Below are 22,143 nucleotides of genomic sequence, written 5' to 3'. Positions count from 1 at the left end.
CCATCATCGTCGGTAGACACCGAGATCCTACAAAGCTTTCACCTAGACCCCAACCCACCCCCCTAAAGCTCGGGCTAGGTCCAGACCAAAACACACGACATCTTCCAGTGGTGCTGGGGATAGAAACAATGTCAACGGCTAAGGTCTGGCACCGATCTACAAAGTTCCCAAAGGCACTAGGAAGGCTGCCGGCCACCGAAGCAAGACCGTGTAGAAGCAGTCAAGTCGATATTGCGAGAGGGTTGCGATAGCAGAGAGAAATCAAAGGGTGATCCACAAACCCTAGTAGCATTAGCAACTAGAGCTAGTATAGAAAACTTAAACTTATTCAAAGGCGGCACATATTCATGGGTGCCTCGGCGTCCCATCCACCATAAGTACCAACAAGTTGTCATCACCACCTCCTTCAAATTTATCGTCTCAAAACCTTTGGAGAGCATTATCATTCAACCGTACGATATGCTCTAGAATATATCCTGGTCTTTCAACTACTATAGCTTCTTTCGATCATTTCTTCCGAACCGAGGGTACACCATAAATCTCAAGCAATCAGCATAGAAACAGAAGATGACGTACATCCTCGGCTCCTTGATTACATATCGGACATTCTCCACCCTGACCAACATGACGGTTAGCCAAGATACTTTTTAAAGAGGTGTTTCTATGGAGAGCTCTCCATATGAATTTTTTAATTTCTTGTTAACATCAATTTCCTAATAGTTTTTCCAAAACAGATTTTGAGCAGATGCTCTCGGTAAGCCCAATTATTGCGTCGTGGCTCCGAACTGGTGTTTCCATAATAACCTAATCGGAGTGTGTATCTTCCATGATGAGTCATACCCTAAGAAATAAAGTCCCCAAAACATTGATTATGTAGCGGAATATGAAAATTACAACCAATATCAGCATCGTTAAACATTTCACTATGGAATTGCACATCCCAATTACCTGTCACCGGGCTAATCAGCTCACTGACTTTCGTATATACTCCTCCACTTCTTGGCGACACAACTCCTCTATCATGACTTCACGAAATCCAGGGTCCGTCCAAATATTAATTGCTTCTCTCGTACCAATCCTCCGAATATAACCTCTCTTGAAAGTATTAGTACGGCTAATATAATCCGTCAAGTGACCGTTGAACCAGATTTTTGTCTAGGGTTTAGGGGTTAGGGTAATACTTTGCCCTAATAACTAGGGCACATAGTGAACCTGGATCCAAATCAGTCTCCAAACTTCCTTTGCTAGCATTGGGAGATTAAAAGATCAGAAATCTCTAAATCACATAGCACCTTACTTCTTTGGGTAGCAAAGCTTCCACCATGCAAGATCATAGGTTTATTATTCTCATCATCTCTCCAGCAAAACTGAGAGATAGTGGTATTCATCATACGTTTTACATAGGGTATGTTTTGGATGCTTCCATGACGCGTCTTACCAAAATTTGGCAGCTAATATTTTGGCAAACGACTTGGACGCTGACGGTTCGCCCACTTATTAGCGAAATAACGCGCTTGCATGCATGGGCTAGCAGGGCTTGCCAATTATTTGGTTCCCCGCCAAAGTAGCACCGGACGTTCAAGAGCGATCCAATATTTTGGCAAGGCTGGCGCTAGCAAAGAACCAAATGTACCCATACTCCTTTTGGTATTTGAAATACCAACATAACATAGATTGGGATTTCTTGGGCAACCGCTTTCAACGTATTTCTTTCCTATCAATGGACAACAACTTCTATTTCTCACCATTAGTTTTTTGGATAATCCTTTTTACAAAGTTTAGGAAGCATTCACTTTTATCTGTTCCTACAAGTGTTGCTAGCCCAAGATATTTATCCGAGATGGCCTCCGTATTAATATGTAAAGTCTCACAAATCTCCGCTCTCATAAACACGTTAGTATTGTGAGAGAAGAAAATGCTTGAATTCGTTGCACCACCAATTTTCTAGAATCAGCACACTAAGTATCAAGAATTTGTTACAAAGAAGTTACGAGAATCATCGAATCATTGGCTAGAGAGTAGATGTGAGACCGACGGTGCATTTCTGCACACCCTTACCCCATCGATGCCACCAACTTCTTTATTCAACAAAAGACTAGATAGACCTTCCGCACGTAAAAGGAACAATTAAGGAGAGAGCGGATCCCTGCAGCAAACCTCTAGTAGGAACAAACATATCGGTATCTTTGGAGTTAAACCGAACTTGGTACCTTCCATATCTTACACAAGTCATCATAAGCTCAATCCATCTTTCCGCAGAACCCAACTTACATATTATATTCTCCAGAAAAATATTCACCACCCTGTCATAAGCTTTATGCAAATCAAACTTCACAACACATGACCACATAGGCCCTCATCTTTTGTTCTTTATAGAGTGAACACATTCATACGTCATAGCCATTATCACTAGTTAGACTCTCAGGCACATTGCATCAGAGAAATAACTTCAAGTAAAATTCTTTTGAGCCTATGATACTAGGTTTTTTTTTGTTGGATCGTCTACCTTTGGGATGAGAACCACAATGGTATCGTTCCACCCTTCTGGTATGATGAGCTTGTAACACCTCACGAGTAATATCCTCTCCACAAACATCCCATAGTTTTTCTTTATAGAATACCGCTTGGAGACCATCCAGCCCAAGAGATTTTAGGCCCTCAATGTTGAACACTACCTTCTTCTCATCCTCCGCATCAAAAAGACCCAAGATCATACCATTCATAGCATCATCCACTCCGCGTGATTTTTTTTTATAACCGTCAGGTCAATGACCCTAACCTCTGAAGTACTAAATAAGTTAGTAAAATAATTGAGAATAAGAGGCAGCTCAGTACCGTCTACCCAATCATCATCTTCATTCTTTAGTTTTTTAATGATATTCTTTTTACGTCGAGCAAACTCAAAATTATGGAAAAATGAAGTGTTCCTATCCCCATATTGCAACCAATTCACTCTTAGTCGTGGTGCCCAATAATCTCGTTCTGTTCCAACAACAATTCAAACAAATTACCCATTTTCTTTGCTTTGATTTAGCTTAATTTTCATCTGAAAATAGGACCATTCATTGCTTTTCCTAATTCTCGCTGCGCTTTTCGTAAGCGTCGTTTCAGCTTCCATAGAACTTGGTTCTTTTTTGCATAGAAGGACGCATGCAATGTCCCAAATGACCCAACGCTTCCTCGTCCGCGACACTATATGTAGCAACCTAGGCCTTTTGAACCTCCTGCCAGTGACTCACTCTTTTTTATCATTTAGCTTCGTATCTCCTCAGACCTGACATGGTCGGCACAAGATTCTCTTGATAGGCCGAAAATGACAATCTAGCGGCACCGTGTCCTACCGGTCACAGATCCACCATCCATAACCGCCGCGATCTGTGCTCTCCCGATACTACCGTCACCGTATTGAGGCAGCAATGTAATACGTACCTTTTGTATTCACGGTGTATTTGTTAGTGGGCCCAAACAACGAATTTACTTCCGGCCAAGAAGAAGATGAGATGCTGCAGCGGTACAGGTCACCGTTGGCCTGGAATTAACTGGTCTCCAACCTTTCTTCTCCAGCCGGCCAGGTACAGGTCTCCTCCACGCCGGCCAACGAATTTACTCCGCGGCGACGGCGTCGACCGGGCATCCTCCTTTTCCCTTTTCTCCTCCCGCTTGCTTCGAGGGGCTGGAACAGTACGAGTCCCGCGGCGGCGCGCACCGGCGGTGAGAGGTACGACGGGGTACCGGAGGATGACGGCGGCGTCGGGTGGTGACGTAGTCTTGGGCGAGCTCTGTGTCGTCTAGTGATACGACGGAAAGCTGGCTTGATGGCGGCGTCGGGTTGGCTGTCTGGTTCATCGTTTCCGATTTAGATCTGAGCTTCATTCCGGCAATTCCTTGCTTATTTAATGTTTGAACAGGCATAGTGCATTTGCGAAAAATGATATATATTCTGTACCAGTCAGGACCTTTGTATTGTATTCAACCATTGTGTTTATGTCCAGGCCGCCATTTTTAGGTTTACAATTTTCCATTACAAGAAGAACAGGAGCACATCTCGAACAGAATGCAACAAGGTCAGAGAATTTTTTTTTTCCAATGTAGAGGTTTGGTACGTGGTCGAAACCTTCTTATTCTGTTGGTTTCACCTAGACCTGACATTTTTCAAAGAATTTGAAGATACCACATGTCCACAAATTTTTGACACAGCTCTAAACTAGCAATATTCTTGTGCCTGCATAAGATTCATTCCTACCAGACATCTCCTTAGCTTGCATATCCCTTTCTGTGATGGAGTCTTAGTGTGTTTTATTTTTCTTAAACTACAAACAGGAGCAGATGACGACAATGACATGCCCATCAGCATTGATGTTAAAGATGGTCTTGATGTTGATTTGCAAAAAAGATAACTGTAGCATTTGATTCAAATACAACTATACAAGATTTATCGATCATTTTGGTCTCGATCTTCATACTTTATGGCAACTTCTTCGGATTATTCCTTCACACACATCTTCTGATCAGAAGGTCATTACCTAATCCTTTAGGCCATAAGAAAATGTCTATTGGTAATCTCACGAGCCGGCCTAGGACTGGGTTATTGAGTTACTCATACAGGTAGATATCCTGCCTTCATATATCATGTTACTGTTTTCTATATTTAGTGATCTTGATTTTCAATGAACTCCAATATTAGCAATGAGGTGTGCAGAAAATGCCATCGATAGTTCACTACTCATTTTGTTTTGGCGCACATTTGGGCAGAGCACTCATGATTATTTTGGTTAGGGACTTAGTATAGCCTTAATAAATTGTTCATGCTTTTTCTTAATTTAAAACTGCAGTCCCTTGCATAGACAGTCCTTGGTTTTTGAGCTGCAAGGATTGTTGCTGTATCAACATTGCATTTTATTCTTTATCAAACACAACTAATTTCTTTGTTTGTTTATTAAATACAGGCATTTCTAGTTTATATTTCAAGTTGGCTTGGTACAAATTGTGTGAATTAGTTTTTATGGACAATGTAGCTGATTACATTTGCACTGTTCTGTTAACTATTTCCCAGAAGTGGTTGCTGCTTTATTTATTTTTCAATGGAAGAAGTACATTATGTGAACTAAATTTTGTACCTAATTGCAGTTACAAGACTGGAACTACCGACACCCATTCACTTCGATAGTGATTTCTATTCTCAAGAAGCAACAAGCGAGAATTTTGTCTCTCAAGTAGTGGAGCCAAGTCAATTATATGGACCTTGTCAAGAGTTATGATGACATGTTGTAGACTTCATTTAAGGTTTTATCTTAATTATTATTATTAACACATCAGGTCCGTGGAACAGTTACAATGACTTTGAGCGTGATAAACAATGGTGGAGAACACCTTTTTGTCCGGTTTTCTTGCAAAGAGCAGCCTAGGATCTGCTCTTAGGATGGTCCTTGGATCTGAAACTGTAAATGCAAGTCAGTTTGTGCAATCTGCATTTTGTCAACTGAGTTCTTTCGCTGACAAAAACTCTCAAATCTTATTCGGATATTGAATCGAAGGTTTCTGACAGGCTCCCTAAAAACGCCGCGGATGAGCACCCAACTTGATCCCCACTGCCCATATTCACGTTCGTAGCTTCCAACAATCAGCAGGAGAAGAACCAAAGGAAAGGCTGCCCTTCGCCGCCAGATATTAAACTATAGATGAATATGCGTAAAGTTATACCTGGGATTAGGCATTTCAATGAAGTCGACGTCGCCGGAGAAGAAGGATGCCCGCCACCGCCGTAGCTACGCCGTTCCGGGGAGTGGGCGAAAGGGTAGCTCCCTGCTCCCGGCCGCCAGATCTAAGACAATTAATGAAACGGGAAATTTAGGGGTTGGCGGGCACCGGTTGGGTACAGGTCTCTTTAACTCGGAGTCAACCATGTACAGTATGGGAGCCGGCTAGTTACAGATCTTCGTACGTATTCACACGGTCACATACCGGCAGTGCTAATATACGGAATATAAGAAACAATATTATCCCTCCATCAGCGCGAATCGTGAACAAGCAACGGACGGTCCTAACATGACCGGTAGGCCACGGCGACGCTAGAAAAACCGCTTTGCTTGATAGGCACTATCTAACAAAAGCGGGTTGTGACCAGTCTGGATGTATCCAAGGTGATGCATGATCGCTCTTGGATGCATCGTTACCCATGCTCCATTTTCCATCGCATGATCTAGTCGCTCACGAATTCTTCATCTTTTCCATGTGAATGGCTCTCTTGAGAAGCCGAAATTCTCTAACTCACAATTAACCAGTGCATCTCGAAAAGCTTGCACACAATTTTGGGGTGGGGATTGCCACCGTCCTTTTCACGAGAGTACATAATCTCATTGAAGTGACTCATTATCACCCAAGGGAAAGGTGAATTATTTTTCAGCTCTCATAATTTCTGATGTTTTGTGCTCCCAACATGATTCATCATGGATATGGATACCGTTAGCCTCTAAATTTTCTCCGGGCTCGGGCACTCTACCACTCGCACATCAATGTACTTCTTTTTTATTGAATAGAATAACACCCCCACTCCTTCCATCACTTGGATTACATATTTTAAAATTTACATTTAAATTTCTTTTCGAACACTCAGCCGGATAGTTGTTCAGGTATGTCTCTGAGAAACATTGCCTTCGAGCAACAACGTCTCCTCATGGAAGGCCACCGACGTTTCCTGATACGTCTCAAAAGTATCTATAATTTTTGATGCTTCATGCTTGTTTTACACCAATTCATATATGTTTTGCTCATACTTCGACGCACTTTTATATGATTTCCGGCACTAACCTATTAATAAGATGCCATAGTGCCAGTTCTCTCTTTTCCGTTGTTTTGTATTTCTGAAAAGTTGTACAACAAATATTCTCGGAATTGGACGAAACAAAAGCCGAAGTCAATATTTTACCTTAACGGAGATGTAGTCCGAAGGGGAGACGAAGAGGAGCCACAGGGGGCCAAACCACCCCTTGGCACGGCCAGGCCTGGGCCCGCGCCAAGGCATGGTCTAGCCCACCCAGGTGGCCACCGACATCGCCCCTCCGCATATTTATTCACGATCTCGGGAAAACCCTGAATACCCGAGCCTCCATCAACGAAAAGTTCCGTCACGGCCGCCATCGCAGAATCCATATCGGGGCATTCTAAAGCTCTACCCGGCACCCTGCCAGAGGAGGAAATCATCGCCGGAGGCATCTACATCACCATTCTCGCCTCCGAAGTGATGCGTGAGTAGTTTATCCCTGGACTATGGGTCCATAGCAGTACCTAGATGGTTGTCTTCTCCAATTGGTGCCTCATGTTTAGATCTTGTGAGCTGCCCTACATGATCAAGATCATCTTTATATAATCCTACATGTTGTGTTTGCTGGGATCCGCTGAATATTGTATACTATGTTGAGATCGATTATATATTCATGTCATATGTTATTTGTGATCTTGCATGCTCTGCTAGTAGATACTCTGGCCAAGTAGATGCTTCTGACTCCAAGAGGGGGTATTTATGCTTGATAGTAGGCTCATGCCTCTAGTTTTCTGGAAGAGTGACAATAACTTCTAAGATTGTAGTTGTGTTGTTGCTACTATGGAGAAAACAACAATGTTTTATCCAAAGGTAATTCTATTGTTTACTTTACACACATTGCTTAATGCGATAATCTGTTGCTTGCAACTTAATACTGAAAAGGGTTCGGACGATAACCGGAAGGTGGATTATTAGTCATAGAAGCAGTTGGATTACGGTCTATGTATTATGTTGTAATGCCCAAACAAATCTCATAGTAATCATCTTGTCATGTATGGTCGATATTCTGTCAATTATAGTTGTAATTTGTTCACCCAACATGCTATTTATCTTTATGGAGAGACACCTCTAGTGAACTGTGGACTGATACGTCTCCAACGTACCTATAATTTCTGATGTTCCATGCTTGTTTTATGACAATACTTACATATTTTGCTTGCACTTTATAATGTTTTTATGCATTTTCCGGAACTAACCTATTAACGAGATGCCGAAGTGCCGCTTGTCGTTTTCGTTGTTTTTGGTTCCGTAAAGGCTGTTCGGGCAATATTCTCGGAATTCGACGAAATCAACGCCCAGAACCTTATTTTTCCCGGAACCTTCTAGAAAGTCAGAGGGGGACCAGAGGGGTGCCCTGGGGGCCCCACACATGGTGGCGGCGCGGCCCAGGAGGGGGGCGCGCCACCCTAGTGTGAGGAGGCCCCGTGGCCCCTCCGACTCCGACTCTTCGCCTATTTAAGCCCTGGTGACCTAAATCTTCGATACCGATTGACGAAACTCCAGAAAGACTCCAGGGGCGCCGCCACCATCGCGAAACTCCAATTCGGGGGACAGAAGTCTCTGTTCCGGCACCCTGCCGGACGGGGAAGTGCCCCCGAAGCCACCTCCATCGACGCCACCGCCTCCATCATGCTCCGTGAGTAGTTCCCCCATGGACTACGGGTTCTAGCTGTAGCTAGTTGGTACTCTCTCCCCCATGTACTTCAATACAATGATCTCATGAGCTGCCTTACATGATTGAGATTCATTGGATGTAATCGGTGTTGTGTTTGTTGGGATCCGATGGATTGTTACATTATGATTAGTCTATCTATAAAGTTTGTGAAGTTATTGTTGCTGCAATCTTGTTGTGTTTAATGCTTGTCACTAGGGCCCGAGTGGCATGATCTTAGATTTAAGCTCTACTTATTGCTTAGATTGTATCTACAAGTTGTTTGCACATGTCTATGTCCGGAACCCGAGGCCCCGCAGTGACAAAGCAATCTGGGATAACTGGAGGGGAAGGCTTAGATATGAGGATCACATGTTTTCACGGAGTGTTAATGCTTTGCTCCGGTGCTCTATTAAAAGGAGTGACCTTAATTTCCAGTAGATTCCCTAGAGGCCCTGCCGCCACCGGCTGGTAGGACAAAAGATGTTGTACAAGTTTCTCATTGCGAGCACGTATGACTATATATGGGAAACATGCCTACATGATTAATAATCTTGATGTTCTGTCTTAATGCTATTTCAATCCTATCAATTGCCCAACCGTAATTTGTTCACCCAACACTTGTCACTTGTTATTGGAGAGTTACCACTAGTGTAGATAGCCGGGAACCCCGGTCCATCTTTCATCATCATATACTCGTTCTACATGTCATTGGAAGTAGTATCAACTATTTTCTCGGTGCCATTGCTCTCATATTACTACTACCGCTGCTGTGTTATCGTTACTACTGCTCTCATATTACTGTTGCTTTCACATCACCCCTGTTACTAGTGGTTTTCCAAGTGCAGCTGAATTGACAACTCAGTTGTTAAGGCTTATAAGTATTCTTTACCTCCCCTTGTGTCGAATCAATAAATTTGGGTTTTACTTCCCTCGAAGACTGTTGCGATCCCCTATACTTGTGGGTTATCAAGACTATTTTCTGGCGCCGTTGCCGGGGAGGCATAGCTCTACTCATAAGTTCACCTGGGGAGTACACTCTACATCTCTCTCTGTTTTACTTTATTTTGCTTTGCTTAGTTTACTTTTATCTAGTTTATTTGTGCTTAGTTTATTTCTGTCTAGTATTATTTTGCTTAGTTTACTTTTGTTTTTGTTTTGTTTTACTTTTCTCATATACCCAAAAATCCATAAAAATTTGAAAAACCTAAAAATTAAAAACTGTTGCTATGGGAGAACCTACAACCTATTTGGAGCTTATTGAATTATATAATAATTATAGAGAATCAAGAACGGGAAAAGTTATGAGTTCTGTGATAGAAAAACTGAATACAATTGCTAAAATCTTGCTTAAACGCCATGATATAAACTGTTGCTCTAAACAGGATACTAAACATCTTAAATTTCAATGTGGCTTTAGTGAGGAAGTTTTAATTAATAACTATAATTGGAATAGCTATATTCATCTTGGGTTCGAAGAAGTAGAACAATTTGTCATATTTATGGGAGCCTCTGAGATAGAATCCTTCATGGTTAAAAATTATGAAACTTGTGTTGTTTGTAAGGACCTTAAAGATTATGTCTCTTCTATCCTTAATTTTTGCATAGAAAGTTACAGCAATAATCCTTATATCATTGATTATAAAGAGAGACTCATTAATGCACAAGAATGCACTCACAATTTGCAGGAACCTGTGGAAGAAGAAATTGATGAACTTGAAAGCTCATTGGATGAAAAAGAGGAGGAAATTGATGAACTTGAAAGCTCATTGGATGAAAAAGAAGAGGAGAGTGATGAACAAAAGGAGGAAGAATGGATTAGCTACCCATACCAACCTTCTAATGAGAGTAACTCTTTATCTCTTACACTATTTGATTGTCCTCCATGCTTACCAAAGGCGGATGAATGTTATGTTCCCGTGGATTCTCTTGAAATAGTACCTATGAGTAAAACTTGTGAGAATAATTATGCTACTGTTATTTATGATAATCCATGCTACTTTGATAAATTTTATGATAATTTTTTGTTTGTGCCTGATGTCGAAATGCATGGTACTAAAGAGTTTTGCTTAGCAAATGTTTATGATAAATCTCTAGATGATGGTCCTATGTTACTTGATAATATTAATTGTACTACTAATAAAAATGGGATTGGAGAAGTCTTGTCTATGAGTCCCATATCTCTTGAGATTGATCAATCATCTTGTTATATTATTGATAAAAGTGGATTTGAAAGTTTTAATCCCATTCTTTTTGAGCTTGATAAAAATTATGTGTTTATGGATCATGAAAAGTATGCTGCATGTGATAGTTATATTGTTGAGTTTGTTCATGAAGCTACTGAAAATTATTATGAGAGAGGAAAATATGGTTGTAGAAATTTGCATGGTACTAAAACACCTCTCTGTATGAAGAAAATTTTGAAGTTGCTCGTGTTTTATCTTCTTATGCTTGTCACTTGGTTCTTCAAGAATTTATTTGTGTACAAGATTCCTATGCATAGGAAGTGGGTTAGACTTAAATGTGTTTTGAATTTGCTTCTTGATGCTCTCTTTTGCTTCAACTCTTATTTCTTGTGAGTGCATCATTAAAATTGCTGAGCCCATCTTAATGGCTATAAAGAAAGCACTTCTTGGGAGATAACCCATGTCTTTATTTCGCTATTGTTTTGTTGTGTCTTGGAAGTTGTTACTACTGTAGCAACCTCTCCTTATCTTTATTTTATTGCAATGTTGTGCCAACTGAAGTCTCTAATAGAAGATTGGTACTAGATTTGGATTACTGCGCAGAAACAAATTTCTTGCTGTCACGAATCTGGGTATGGCTCTCTGTAGGTAACTCAGAAAAATCTACCAATTTACGTGAGTGATCCTCAGATATGTACGCAACTTTCATTAGTTTTGAGTTTTCTGATTTGAGCAACGGAAGTACCTCTTAAAAATTCGTGTTTACTCGGCTGTTCTGTTTTGACAGATTCTGCTCTCGTTTTTGCATTGTCTCTTGTGGACTTTAAGTGAGGCTTTCTAGACGTGGAGAGCTGTAGCTAATGTTTTATTGAGTACTTGCAATGTGTCACAACATGGCTAAAGTGGATTAAAGTTTTTTTGAGTACTAACCCCTCTAATGAAGTTTATGAGAAGTTTGGTGTGAAGGAAGTTTTCAAGGGTCAAGAGAGGAGGATGATATATGATCAAGAAGAGTGAAAAGTCTAAGCTTGGGGATGCCCCCGTGGTTCATCCCTGCATATTTCAAGAAGACTCAAGCGTCTAAGCTTGGGGATGCCCAAGGCATCCCCTTCTTCATCAACTTATCAGGTTTCTTCTATTGAAACTATATTTTTATTCGGTCACATCTTATGTGCTTTACTTGGAGCGTCTGTGTGTTTTTATTTTTGTTTATGTTTGAATAAATTCAGATCCTAGCAATCCTTGTTTGGGAGAGATACACGCTCCGCTTTTTCATATGAACACTTGTGTTCTTCGCTTTACTTTTAATGTTCAATGACAAAAGTTGGAAGCTATTGCACTTGTCGTTATTTGGTTGGAAACAGAAAATGCCTCGTATTGTCTTGGATAATTTGATAATTGGCAATTGTTTTGAGCTCTCAAGTAGATCATGATTAAGCTCTTGCATCATGTAGTTTAAACCTATTAGTGGAGAACTACCGTAGAGCTTGTTGAAATTGGTTTGCATGATTGGTCTCTCTAAGGTCTAGATATTTTCTGGTAAAAGTGTTTGAGCAACAAGGAAGACAGTGTAGATTTTTATAATGCTTGCAATATGTTCTTATGTAAGTTTTGATGTACCGGTTCATACTTGTGTTTGCTTCAAACAACCTTGCTAGCCAAAGCCTTGTACTGAGAGGAAATGCTTCTCGTGCATCCAAAACGTTGAGCCAAAATCTATGCCATGTGTGTCCACCATACCTACCTACTATGTGGTATTCTTCTGCAATTCCAAGTAAATACTTCATGTGCTACCTTTAAACAATTCAAAACTTTATTACTCCTTATTTGTGTCAATGTTTTATAGCTCATGAGGAAGTATGTGGTGTTTTATCTTTCGATCTTGTCATTTACTTTTGACAGACTTTCACAATGGACTAGTGGCTTCATCCGCTTATCCAATAATTTTAAAAAAAGAGCTGGCGCGGGGTTCCCAGCCCCCAATTAATCAACCTTCATTAATAATTCTCTTCACATGTTTTGCTCTGATTCATCAGTAAGCAACTTAATTTTGCAAATAGACACTCCTTCATGGTATGTGAATGTTGGAAGGCACCCGAGGATTCGGTTAGCCATGGCTTGTGTAAGCAAAAGGTTGGGAGGAGTGTCAACCATAAATAATGGAACTAAAATACATGTGTAAACAAAAGAGAAGAGGGATGATCTACCTTGCTGGTAGAGATAACGTCCTTCATGGGAGCCGCTCTTGAGAGTCTGGTTGATGAGGTAGTTAGAGTGCCCACTACCATTCGTTGACAACAACAAACACATCTCAAAACTTTACTTTTATACTCTCTATATGATTTCAAAACTTAAAAAGCTCTAGCACATGATTTAATCCCTGCTTCCTCTCGCGAAGGGCCATTCTTTTACTTTTATGTTGAGTCAGTTTACCTACTTCCTTCCATCTTAGAAGCAAACACTTGTGTCAACTATGCATTGATTCTTACATACTTGCTTATTTGCATTCATTATATTACTTTGTGTTGATAATTATCCATGAGATATGCATGTTGAAAGTTGAAAGCAACTGCTGAAACTCAAATCTTTCTCTGTGTTGCTTCAATGCCTTTACTTTGAATTTATTGCTTTATGAGTTAACTCTTATGCAAGACTTTTGATGCTTGTCTTGAAAGATTATTCATGAAAAGTTTTGCTATATGTTATCTATTTGTTAGCAACTATAGATCATTGCCTTGAGTCACTGCATTCATCTCATATGCTTTATAATAGGATGATCAAGATTATGTAAGTAGCATGTCACTACAGAAATTACTCTTTTTATCGTTTACCTACTCGAGGGCGAGCAGGAACTAAGCTTGGGGATGCTGATACATCTCCAACGTACCTATAATTTCTGATGTTCCATGCTTGTTTTATGACAATACTTACATGTTTTGCTTGAACTTTATAATGTTTTTATGCATTTTCCGGAACTAACCTATTAACGAGATGCCGAAGTGCCAGTTGCTGTTTTCTGTTGTTTTTGGTTCCAGAAAGGCTGTTCGGGCAATATTCTCGGAATTCGACGAAATCAATGCCCAGAACCTTATTTTTCCCGGAACCTTCCAGAAAGTCAGAGGGGGACCAAAGGGGTGCCCTGGGGGCCCCACACGTGGTGGCGGCGCGGCCCAGGAGGGGGACGCGCCACCCTAGTGTGAGGAGGCCCCGTGGCCCCTCCGACTCCGACTCTTCGCCTATTTAAGCCCTGGTGACCAAAATCTTCGATACCGATTGACGAAACTCCAGAAAGACTCCAGGGGCGCCGCCACCATCGCGAAACTCCAATTCGGTGGACAGAAGTCTCTGTTCCGGCACCCTGCCGGGACGGGGAAGTGCCCCCGGAAGCCACCTCCATCGACGCCACCGCCTCCATCATGCTCCGTGAGTAGTTCCCCCATGGACTACGGGTTCTAGCTGTAGCTAGTTGGTACTCTCTCCCCCATGTACTTCAATACAATGATCTCATGAGCTGCCTTACATGATTGAGATTCATCTGATGTAATCGGTGTTGTGTTTGTTGGGATCCGATGGATTGTTACATTATGATTAGTCTATCTATAAAGTTTGTGAAGTTATTGTTGCTGCAATCTTGTTGTGTTTAATGCTTGTCACTAGGGCCCGAGTGGCATGATCTTAGATTTAAGCTCTACTTATTGCTTAGATTGTATCTACAAGTTGTTTGCACATGTCTATGTCCGGAACCCGAGGCCCCAGAGTGACAGCAACTGGGATAACTGGAGGGGATGGCTTAGATATGAGGATCACATGTTTTCACGGAGTGTTAATGCTTTGCTCCGGTGCTCTATTAAAAGGAGGACCTTAATTTCCAGTAGATTTCCTAGAGGCCCGGCTGCCACCGGCTGGTAGGACAAAAGATGTTGTACAAGTTTCTCATTGCGAGCATGTATGACTATATATGGGAAACATGCCTACATGATTAATAATCTTGATGTTCTGTCTTAATGCTATTTCAATCCTATCAATTGCCCAACTGTAATTTGTTCACCCAACACTTGTCACTTGTTATTGGAGAGTTACCACTAGTGTAGATAGCTGGGAACCCCGGTCCATCTTTCATCATCATATACTCGTTCTACATGTCATTGGAAGTAGTATCAACTATTTTCTGGTGCCATTGCTCTCATATTACTACTACTGCTGTTGTGTTACTCGTTACTACTCGCTCTCATATTACTCGCTGCTTTCACATCACCCCTGTTACTATTGTTTTTCCAGGTGCGGCTGAATTGACAACTCGGTTGTTAAGGCTTATAAGTATTCTTTACCTCCCCTTGTGTCGAATCAATAAATTTGGGTTTTACTTCCCTCGAAGACTGTTGCGATCCCCTATACTTGTGGGTTATCATGGACCCCGGTCCTTTCCTTGATAAATTTAACCACTGCAATCCTGCTCTTTTACTTACTGCAAAATTATGTTCTCTTTAATTACTGCAAATATCTTCTTCCACTCGATACGTCTAATCCTTTGTGTTCAGCAAACCGATGAGATTGACAACCTCACTGTAAGTTGGGGCAAGTACTTTGGTTGCGTTGTGTGCAGGTTCCACGTTGTTGCTGACGGCAGTAGTGCGCCCTGCCGCTAGTCAGCTAGCAACACCTTTAGAAGTCACGTCTTTATCGATTAAACCTTGATTTCGTACTGAGGGAAAATTTGCTGATGTGCTCATCACACCTTCCTTATGGTGTTTCTTAACCGCTTCCACAACAACCGCCACCAAGATTATATGTCACCATCACCGGAGCACCATCATTTCCCCACGTGATCAGATGGATGTATCCGAGGTGTTGCGCGATCGCTCCTAGATGCGTCATGACCCATGCACCATTTGCTTACTGATTTTGTCGCTCGCGGATTTTTTTTCTCGTTTCCATGTAAATGACTCTTAAGAAGCCACAATTAACATAATTAACTAGTGCATCTCGAAAATCTTGCATACAATTTTGAGGGTGAGGATTGCCACCCTCATTTTCGTAAGAGTACAAAATCTCATTAAAATAGCCCATCATCCAATAGAGATTCTACGGGCACCAGTGATCTCGTTTCCTAAAAATAAAAAAATTATATTTTTAAGTTTTAAAAATTCTAAAAATAATTCCGAGCAACACAAAAATAACAAAGTGTAGATCTAAGTTGTATATTTTCAATTCTTCAAGACATATCAAATTTTATTACTATTGTCTAGCATTAAAAAAATTGGTTGTAAATTTTACAATCTCCAGAATTATTTTTAAATTTTTTGATAACATATAAAAAATCTTTCATTTCTTTTAAATAACGAGAGCACTAGAGCTCGGAGCCGAAACACTTCTCACCCATTATCACCCAAGCGAAAGGTGAATTATTTTTCAGCTCTCTTATTTTTTTTCATGTTTTGTATTTATGCTTCTAACATAGTTTGCCATAGATACCATTAAGTTCTAAATTTTCTCCGGGCAACAACGTTTCGGGAGATCCCCTCTGTCATCATCGAAAGAAAAGGAAAAAGATGATCGTGCTCGGGTGGAAGAGGGAGTCAGGATCATACTAGTTCCATTCCATGCACATTATTTATTCACGCTCCCATCAAGGTTCAGGAGCCCCAACTTAAACAGTACACAACACGGACAACTGACACGTACTACCGACACTTCGCTACACAGCCTAGACAGTCACACAGCACACTTGCTACCCATCTTAAAACGCCACTATCACTTGGCCCTTCTCCTGGTGATCTTCTCCGACCTTCAGCCATTGACGACGACGCCACCTGCAATCCAAGCACACAGCACGCGCGATCAATTAGCATCCATACCTCCAATTATTAACTTGAAAGCGAAGATAATACAGCTAACGAAGGACACTTGTTGGTAAATTACCGTTGGGGTGGAGGACCTGGCCGGACATGTAGGAGGAGTCCTGCTCGCTGGCGAGGAAGACGAAGCATGGCGCGACCTCGCTGGGCTGGCCCGCGCGCTTCATGGGCACCTCCGACCCGAACTGCTTCACCTTCTCCTCCGGGAACGACGCCGGGATCAGCGGCGTCCAGATGGGCCCCGGCGCGACGCCGTTGACCCGGATCCCCTGCTCCGCCAGCTGCATCGACAACGCGCGCGTGAAGGCCACGATGGCGCCCTTGGTGGCCGTGTAGTCCAGCAGCGTGGTGTTGCCCTTGTACGCGTTGACGGAGGTGGTGTTGATGATGCTCCCGCCGCCGCCGCGCTCCTTCATGCGCTTCACCGCGTACTTGGCCATGAAGAAGAAGGAGTAGATGTTGGTGCGGAACACCCGGTCCAGGTCCTGCTCCGTGATGTCCGTGATGCACGGCCGCACGTACTGCTCCGCCGCGTTGTTCACCAGGATGTCGATGCGGCCGCCGTGCGCGTTGGCGACCTCTTCGACGACCTTGCGGCAGTTCTCCTCGTAGCCCAGGTCGGCGGGGAGCGCCATGGGGTCGCCCGCGCCGCTGCCGACTCGGGACTTGATGTCGCGGAGCGCGTGCAGGGTCTCCTCCGCGTCCTTGTCCTCGTGCCCCTTGAGGTACGTGAAGGCCACCGTGGCGCCCTCCATTGCGAAGCACAGACACACCGCGCGCCCGATGCCCGAGTCGCCGCCGGTCACCAGCGCCACCTTGCCCTGCCACGCGCACACAAGTCAGCCGAAGCACAAAAACAGATGTCGCCGGCGCCCGGCTGCATGTACTGTCGAACATTTAATAGTTTTACCTGGAGCTTGTTGGCGGCTTTGTAGTTCTTGATGATGGCCTCTGGACGGGGTTCCATGAGGTGCTCCTTGCCGGGCTGCGAGTCCTGCTTCTGCGGCGGGAACTGCTGCGACGCCATTGCTCTGCTACACCTGGGACTCTGTTTCGCTCTTGGCGAGGATGCGGCGAAGGAAGCTAGCGCCCTGCAGGCCGGGAGAGCGCGCGCGTAGGCTTGACGTGGTGGTGGACGAAACTGCTGGAAGAGACGGAGTGCGCGCATGGCACGGTGGAGGAGGCCAGAGGTGGCCAGAGGCGGATATAAAGGAGCGCCGGAGGTGGACACGCACGGCGCGTGGCGGCGGACGTGGCGGGGGTCTCGCAGCTGTGGCCGCCACGCGGCCGAACTGGCCGTGTCTCGAGTGACCCGGTGAACTGGCAGCTGCACCGCACGCCGCTTAGATTTGTTGGACCAAGCTGCTACGTGTTTCTTCTCGGCGTAAAGCCTCCGTAGAAATCTTTTAAATGCGATTAGAGTCTAATTTATTGCCACCGTTCAACTTATACAGACACAAAAGGGTACTTGGTGGGTAAATTCGACAAAAATAACCCTTGGACGAAAGGATTGGCAAAAATGGACCGTCGGCGAAACTATTTCGCAAAACTAACCCTCGCGTGCCGCGCCTGTCACCACGGCTTTGCAATCCTCTGTGCCACGCCCTAGAGCTCGGCGCGGCAGGAGTGCCAGCGTGGCCTGGCGGGACCCGGTGCGCGGCAGTGCAACGCCACGGGCCAGGGCGCGGCAGTGGCGCACGCTTAAGGCCGCCCAGGCCCGCTGTAATATCCCAGGTATTGGGGTTACAAATATAGAGGAAACAGATGTGTGCATTGCATTCATGCATAGAAAATCTGGGGAATTTTCGCGCTTTAAAGTAAAACAGTCCACGATGAATCGAAGTTTCACTTGACCTTGGTGGAATTGAAGTAGCTCATCAAGTCAAGCGCTATAAACCTCAATGTGACTTTGCTAAAACCTTGTTTTGGGTAGAGATGATTTGATCTCAAGGGTTAGATCAGATGGTATTACAACCAACACAATAACTTATTAATCAAGGATCAATTACTTGATCTTATTAAAGATCATAACATGGTATTCCTTGCCATAACTTATGAACATCCATTTAATTGGAAATCAAGTAACAATAATTAGAGAAACTATTCTTCACTCATCTTCTACATGTCTTAAACTAATTTATGCTCCTATCATAAAACCTATGATATCTATTCTACTTTAATCTTGGAAACAAGACAAGGAGATCCAACTAAGGAATATAATTCTTCTCTATTCCAAATTATTATGCATCAAACCTAGAGAGGTGAGAGTTCTATTATAATTATTAGAGAAGCAATGACAAACCTTAGAGATAAATATCCATATGATCACAACATCACTTTTAAGAGGAACCCTAGAGTATTTTTCAAGTCATTCCCAAATGAGAGAGAGACCACTCATACCAATCTTAGCTTTACCTATTTAGGAATAAGTGACAACCATTGAACTAAAGTATTAGATTGTATATCATTTCATCTTGGAGGGGTGAGATAACCAAATATCCAATTGGATAAGATAATATCCATGAATTGATGAAGTAAAGTAGTAACTAATCCAATTAAGTTATCTAGGTGGAGAAATAACCTTCTCATACCTAAGGAGATATTATGAGTGCACCATAAACCCTAGAATAACTATTCCTATACAAGAGAGCCAAGCTATGGTGTTACACTCAAGTAGTTGAGGCAACACTTAAATGTGAGGGAGAGAACTATCCATATACCAAATGATTATATCATCATTGATTAAGTAGAACCCTAACATAATATCTCAGGCATTTTCCTGGGTATAAACTAATGAGGCAACCATAGTAGTCCCATTCAAGAAGGTAAATCAGAAGTACTATACTTTAGTTGATCAAGACAATGCTTGATCATAGAAGTGAGAAACCCATTTAATAAGTGATACCTTAGAAAGACAAACCTTGATCATTATAAATTGGGTAATGATCATAAACCCTAAGAACTTGAGGTAAAGATATTAGGAACAAGTTGATCATGCCTAATCCATGATCATACTCTTGAGGTATGTGAGGATAAGTTAAAACCTAATAGTATAAGTAGATATCATTCACCACATGAAATCATAGGGAGATCACTAGTAAGTAACCCTAGACTTATTTCTCAATTCCAACTTGTGAATCACTTGGTGATCATAAGTAGAATCCTATCACATTTACATTCCATCTATTCTTCACTTAAGAACCACAAGAAAATATTTAGAGTAAAAATCTATACTCTAAATGGTGAGAACCCATCCATCCATATGACCAAAGTTAACTATAAAAAGAACTATAACAACTTTAGTTACTTTAACAATAGATTTAGGATATAATAGAAATCTATGGGTATAAGATAAAACCAGTTCTCAAGTCCTTAGTAAATAAGGAAAACAGAAACAATTAAGCAACTAACCATATTACATTGGTTAGGGGATATTAAACCCTAACAAATGCAATATGGTGTCACCTCAACTCTATAATTAAACTAGAATTATATCTCAATTCTAGTGTGTGCATCACTATGGTGATCATAATATAAACCCAGGCCATAATTGAGATTCAAACCATGTGTCATTAGGTAATTAGCATTTGAACCCTAATGGTTCATTAAATTGAATCTTATGCCTCACTTATCAAACATAAGAACACCTAGTGCTAAATCCTATAATTAAAACCATGTGTGGTTATCAACCATTTATTCTCAGAAACCAAAATCAAACCTTGATAGGAACAATACCTACCTTAGGTACTTTCAAAGATCAAGATAGTAACAACCTTAATTAAAAAGGGGTTATAATAGAAATTATAAAATCCTAACAAAAGGTATTCACATAAACTCATATGTATGGGACTAAATTCTCAATTATAAGATAAAGTACTAATGATACCTTGTAAAACTCTTGGAGTAAAAGTTATCAATTCTAACCATTCCAAAAGGGAGTGTCAATCCAAATAAAAAGGGACATTACAATAAAAACCTAAATACTTGCCTAATTGAAAATTGTGACAATACTCACAAATACTTAATATTTATTAAACAAAGCAATGTAGTAATACAATGCTCCTTGTAATAGACCTCATGAAAGCCAAATTGATAAACACCTGCAAAAGAGGCAATAATTCAAACTTGAATTAAAACCAGGATTTAAAATAGAATTTGAAAACAGAAAATAAAAACAGAAAAAGGACAAGAAGAAAAGGCCTCACCTGAATTACCTGGAGGCCACCGAGTCCAGCCAGACGGCCCATGGCCCGGTGCCACTTCACGGCCCAACACCGGCCCACGTCCCTTCGCTTGGATAAAGACGAGACGAACGTCTTCGTCTTCGTCTCCTCCGAGTGCACGCACGGGAGCTCGACACGGCGACGCCGGCGCCACGTCCCGCGGTCGCCGCCGTAGTTGTTGACCGCCGGCACACGGCGGAGGAGCTATAAAACGCGCCGACGCCCTCCATTTCCCTCTCCTCTCGCTCGGTTTTCCCCAATCCGAAACCCTAACCGGGCCGGTCGTCGACCATCGCCGCCGGACCGGGGCAACCTTGAGCCTCGCCGTGGACACCAGTGCCACCGCCATGCTCGACTTGCTCCTCCTGCAAAAGGAATCGAGCCGGAGCAGTCCGTAGCGCCACCACCAAGCTCAAGTCTCCGTCGGCCGACGCCATTAATTCCGGCGATGCAAGCCTCCATCGGCCTCGCTGACACGCCCTACGTGCTCACGGTGAGCCTACGATCCTCCCGAGCATCCCAGTACCCTCTCTAGTGCCCCGTACCGCGCCCGCACCGTGTGCCTGTGTTCGCCGCCGTTCAGCCTCGCCAGCGAGCGAGCTCCGGCGACCATCTAGGAGCGGCGCGGGTACCAGTAGCTTAGCTTTGGCGCGCTGAATCGATTGGTGTGCCTATTACGTCCGCGCAAGGCCGGGAACGGCGGCGCCGTCGCCGACATCCCGCCGGCAGAGGGCCTCCAAGCCACCTCGTCGATTTTGACCACAGTCAAAGCCAACGTGGCTGCCACGCTGGAACTAGGCCCACTAGTCAGTGGCTAAGGGTGGTCATAACCCGGGTACAGTTAGTATTTCTTTTGTTTTATTTCAAATTCAACAATTACTGCAACTTCAAATAAATCTAGAAAATTCATAATAGCTCAGAAAATTAAATATAAGATATCAAAATTCTTATAAAGATAAACTCTATCCAATAAAAATATAAAATGAAATTTTTATTTTTAATAAAAATTCAATTATTTATTACTTGTTATTTAAGCCTTTAATTTTAATTCTAAATTTAATTAAAATTCAATAATTAGTAAAAAAATTACAAAATTAAATAAAAACCAGTAAATAAATAAAAAGAACATTAAAACTAATTTTCTTTATTTGTTATTTTGTTAAATCATTATTAGAGAGATTTAAACCCTGATTAATATTACCCTAATCATTAATTGTTTCAAAATAATAAATGCCATATTCAATATTATTTTGAAGCTATTAATAACTTCAAATTTAAAACAAAGTTATTAATCATAGAACTATATGGTAGATAGTAAACCCTAGTTCTATATGGGAGAAAACTAGAAACCTAACATTTCATGAAAGACCCTAAAACCCTAACTCCATTAGGAACCCTAGCTCCAATA

The 22,143-nt window shown here is 42.2% G+C and overlaps 1 protein-coding gene across 1 annotated transcript; it reads right to left on the bottom strand.

Annotated features, from left to right (window-relative positions):
* Positions 1–16,305: 16,305 nt before the first annotated feature.
* Positions 16,306–17,607, bottom strand: LOC124706098 (glucose and ribitol dehydrogenase homolog). The gene is made up of 3 exons (XM_047237760.1): positions 17,423–17,607; positions 16,577–17,333; positions 16,306–16,467 (listed from the first exon to the last, which is right to left on the bottom strand). Exons 1-3 carry the CDS (start codon positions 17,537–17,539, stop codon positions 16,445–16,447), a joined length of 897 nt encoding a protein of 298 aa, XP_047093716.1. The 5' UTR covers positions 17,540–17,607; the 3' UTR covers positions 16,306–16,444.
* Between the last annotated feature and the right edge of the window lie 4,536 nt (positions 17,608–22,143).

The sequence above is a fragment of the Lolium rigidum genome, chromosome 4 (assembly GCF_022539505.1).
Source record: "Lolium rigidum isolate FL_2022 chromosome 4, APGP_CSIRO_Lrig_0.1, whole genome shotgun sequence".
Lineage (NCBI taxonomy): Eukaryota > Viridiplantae > Streptophyta > Magnoliopsida > Poales > Poaceae > Lolium > Lolium rigidum.
The sequence above is the reverse complement of the archived record's forward strand: the minus strand, read 5'-3'. Positions and strand labels throughout refer to the sequence as shown.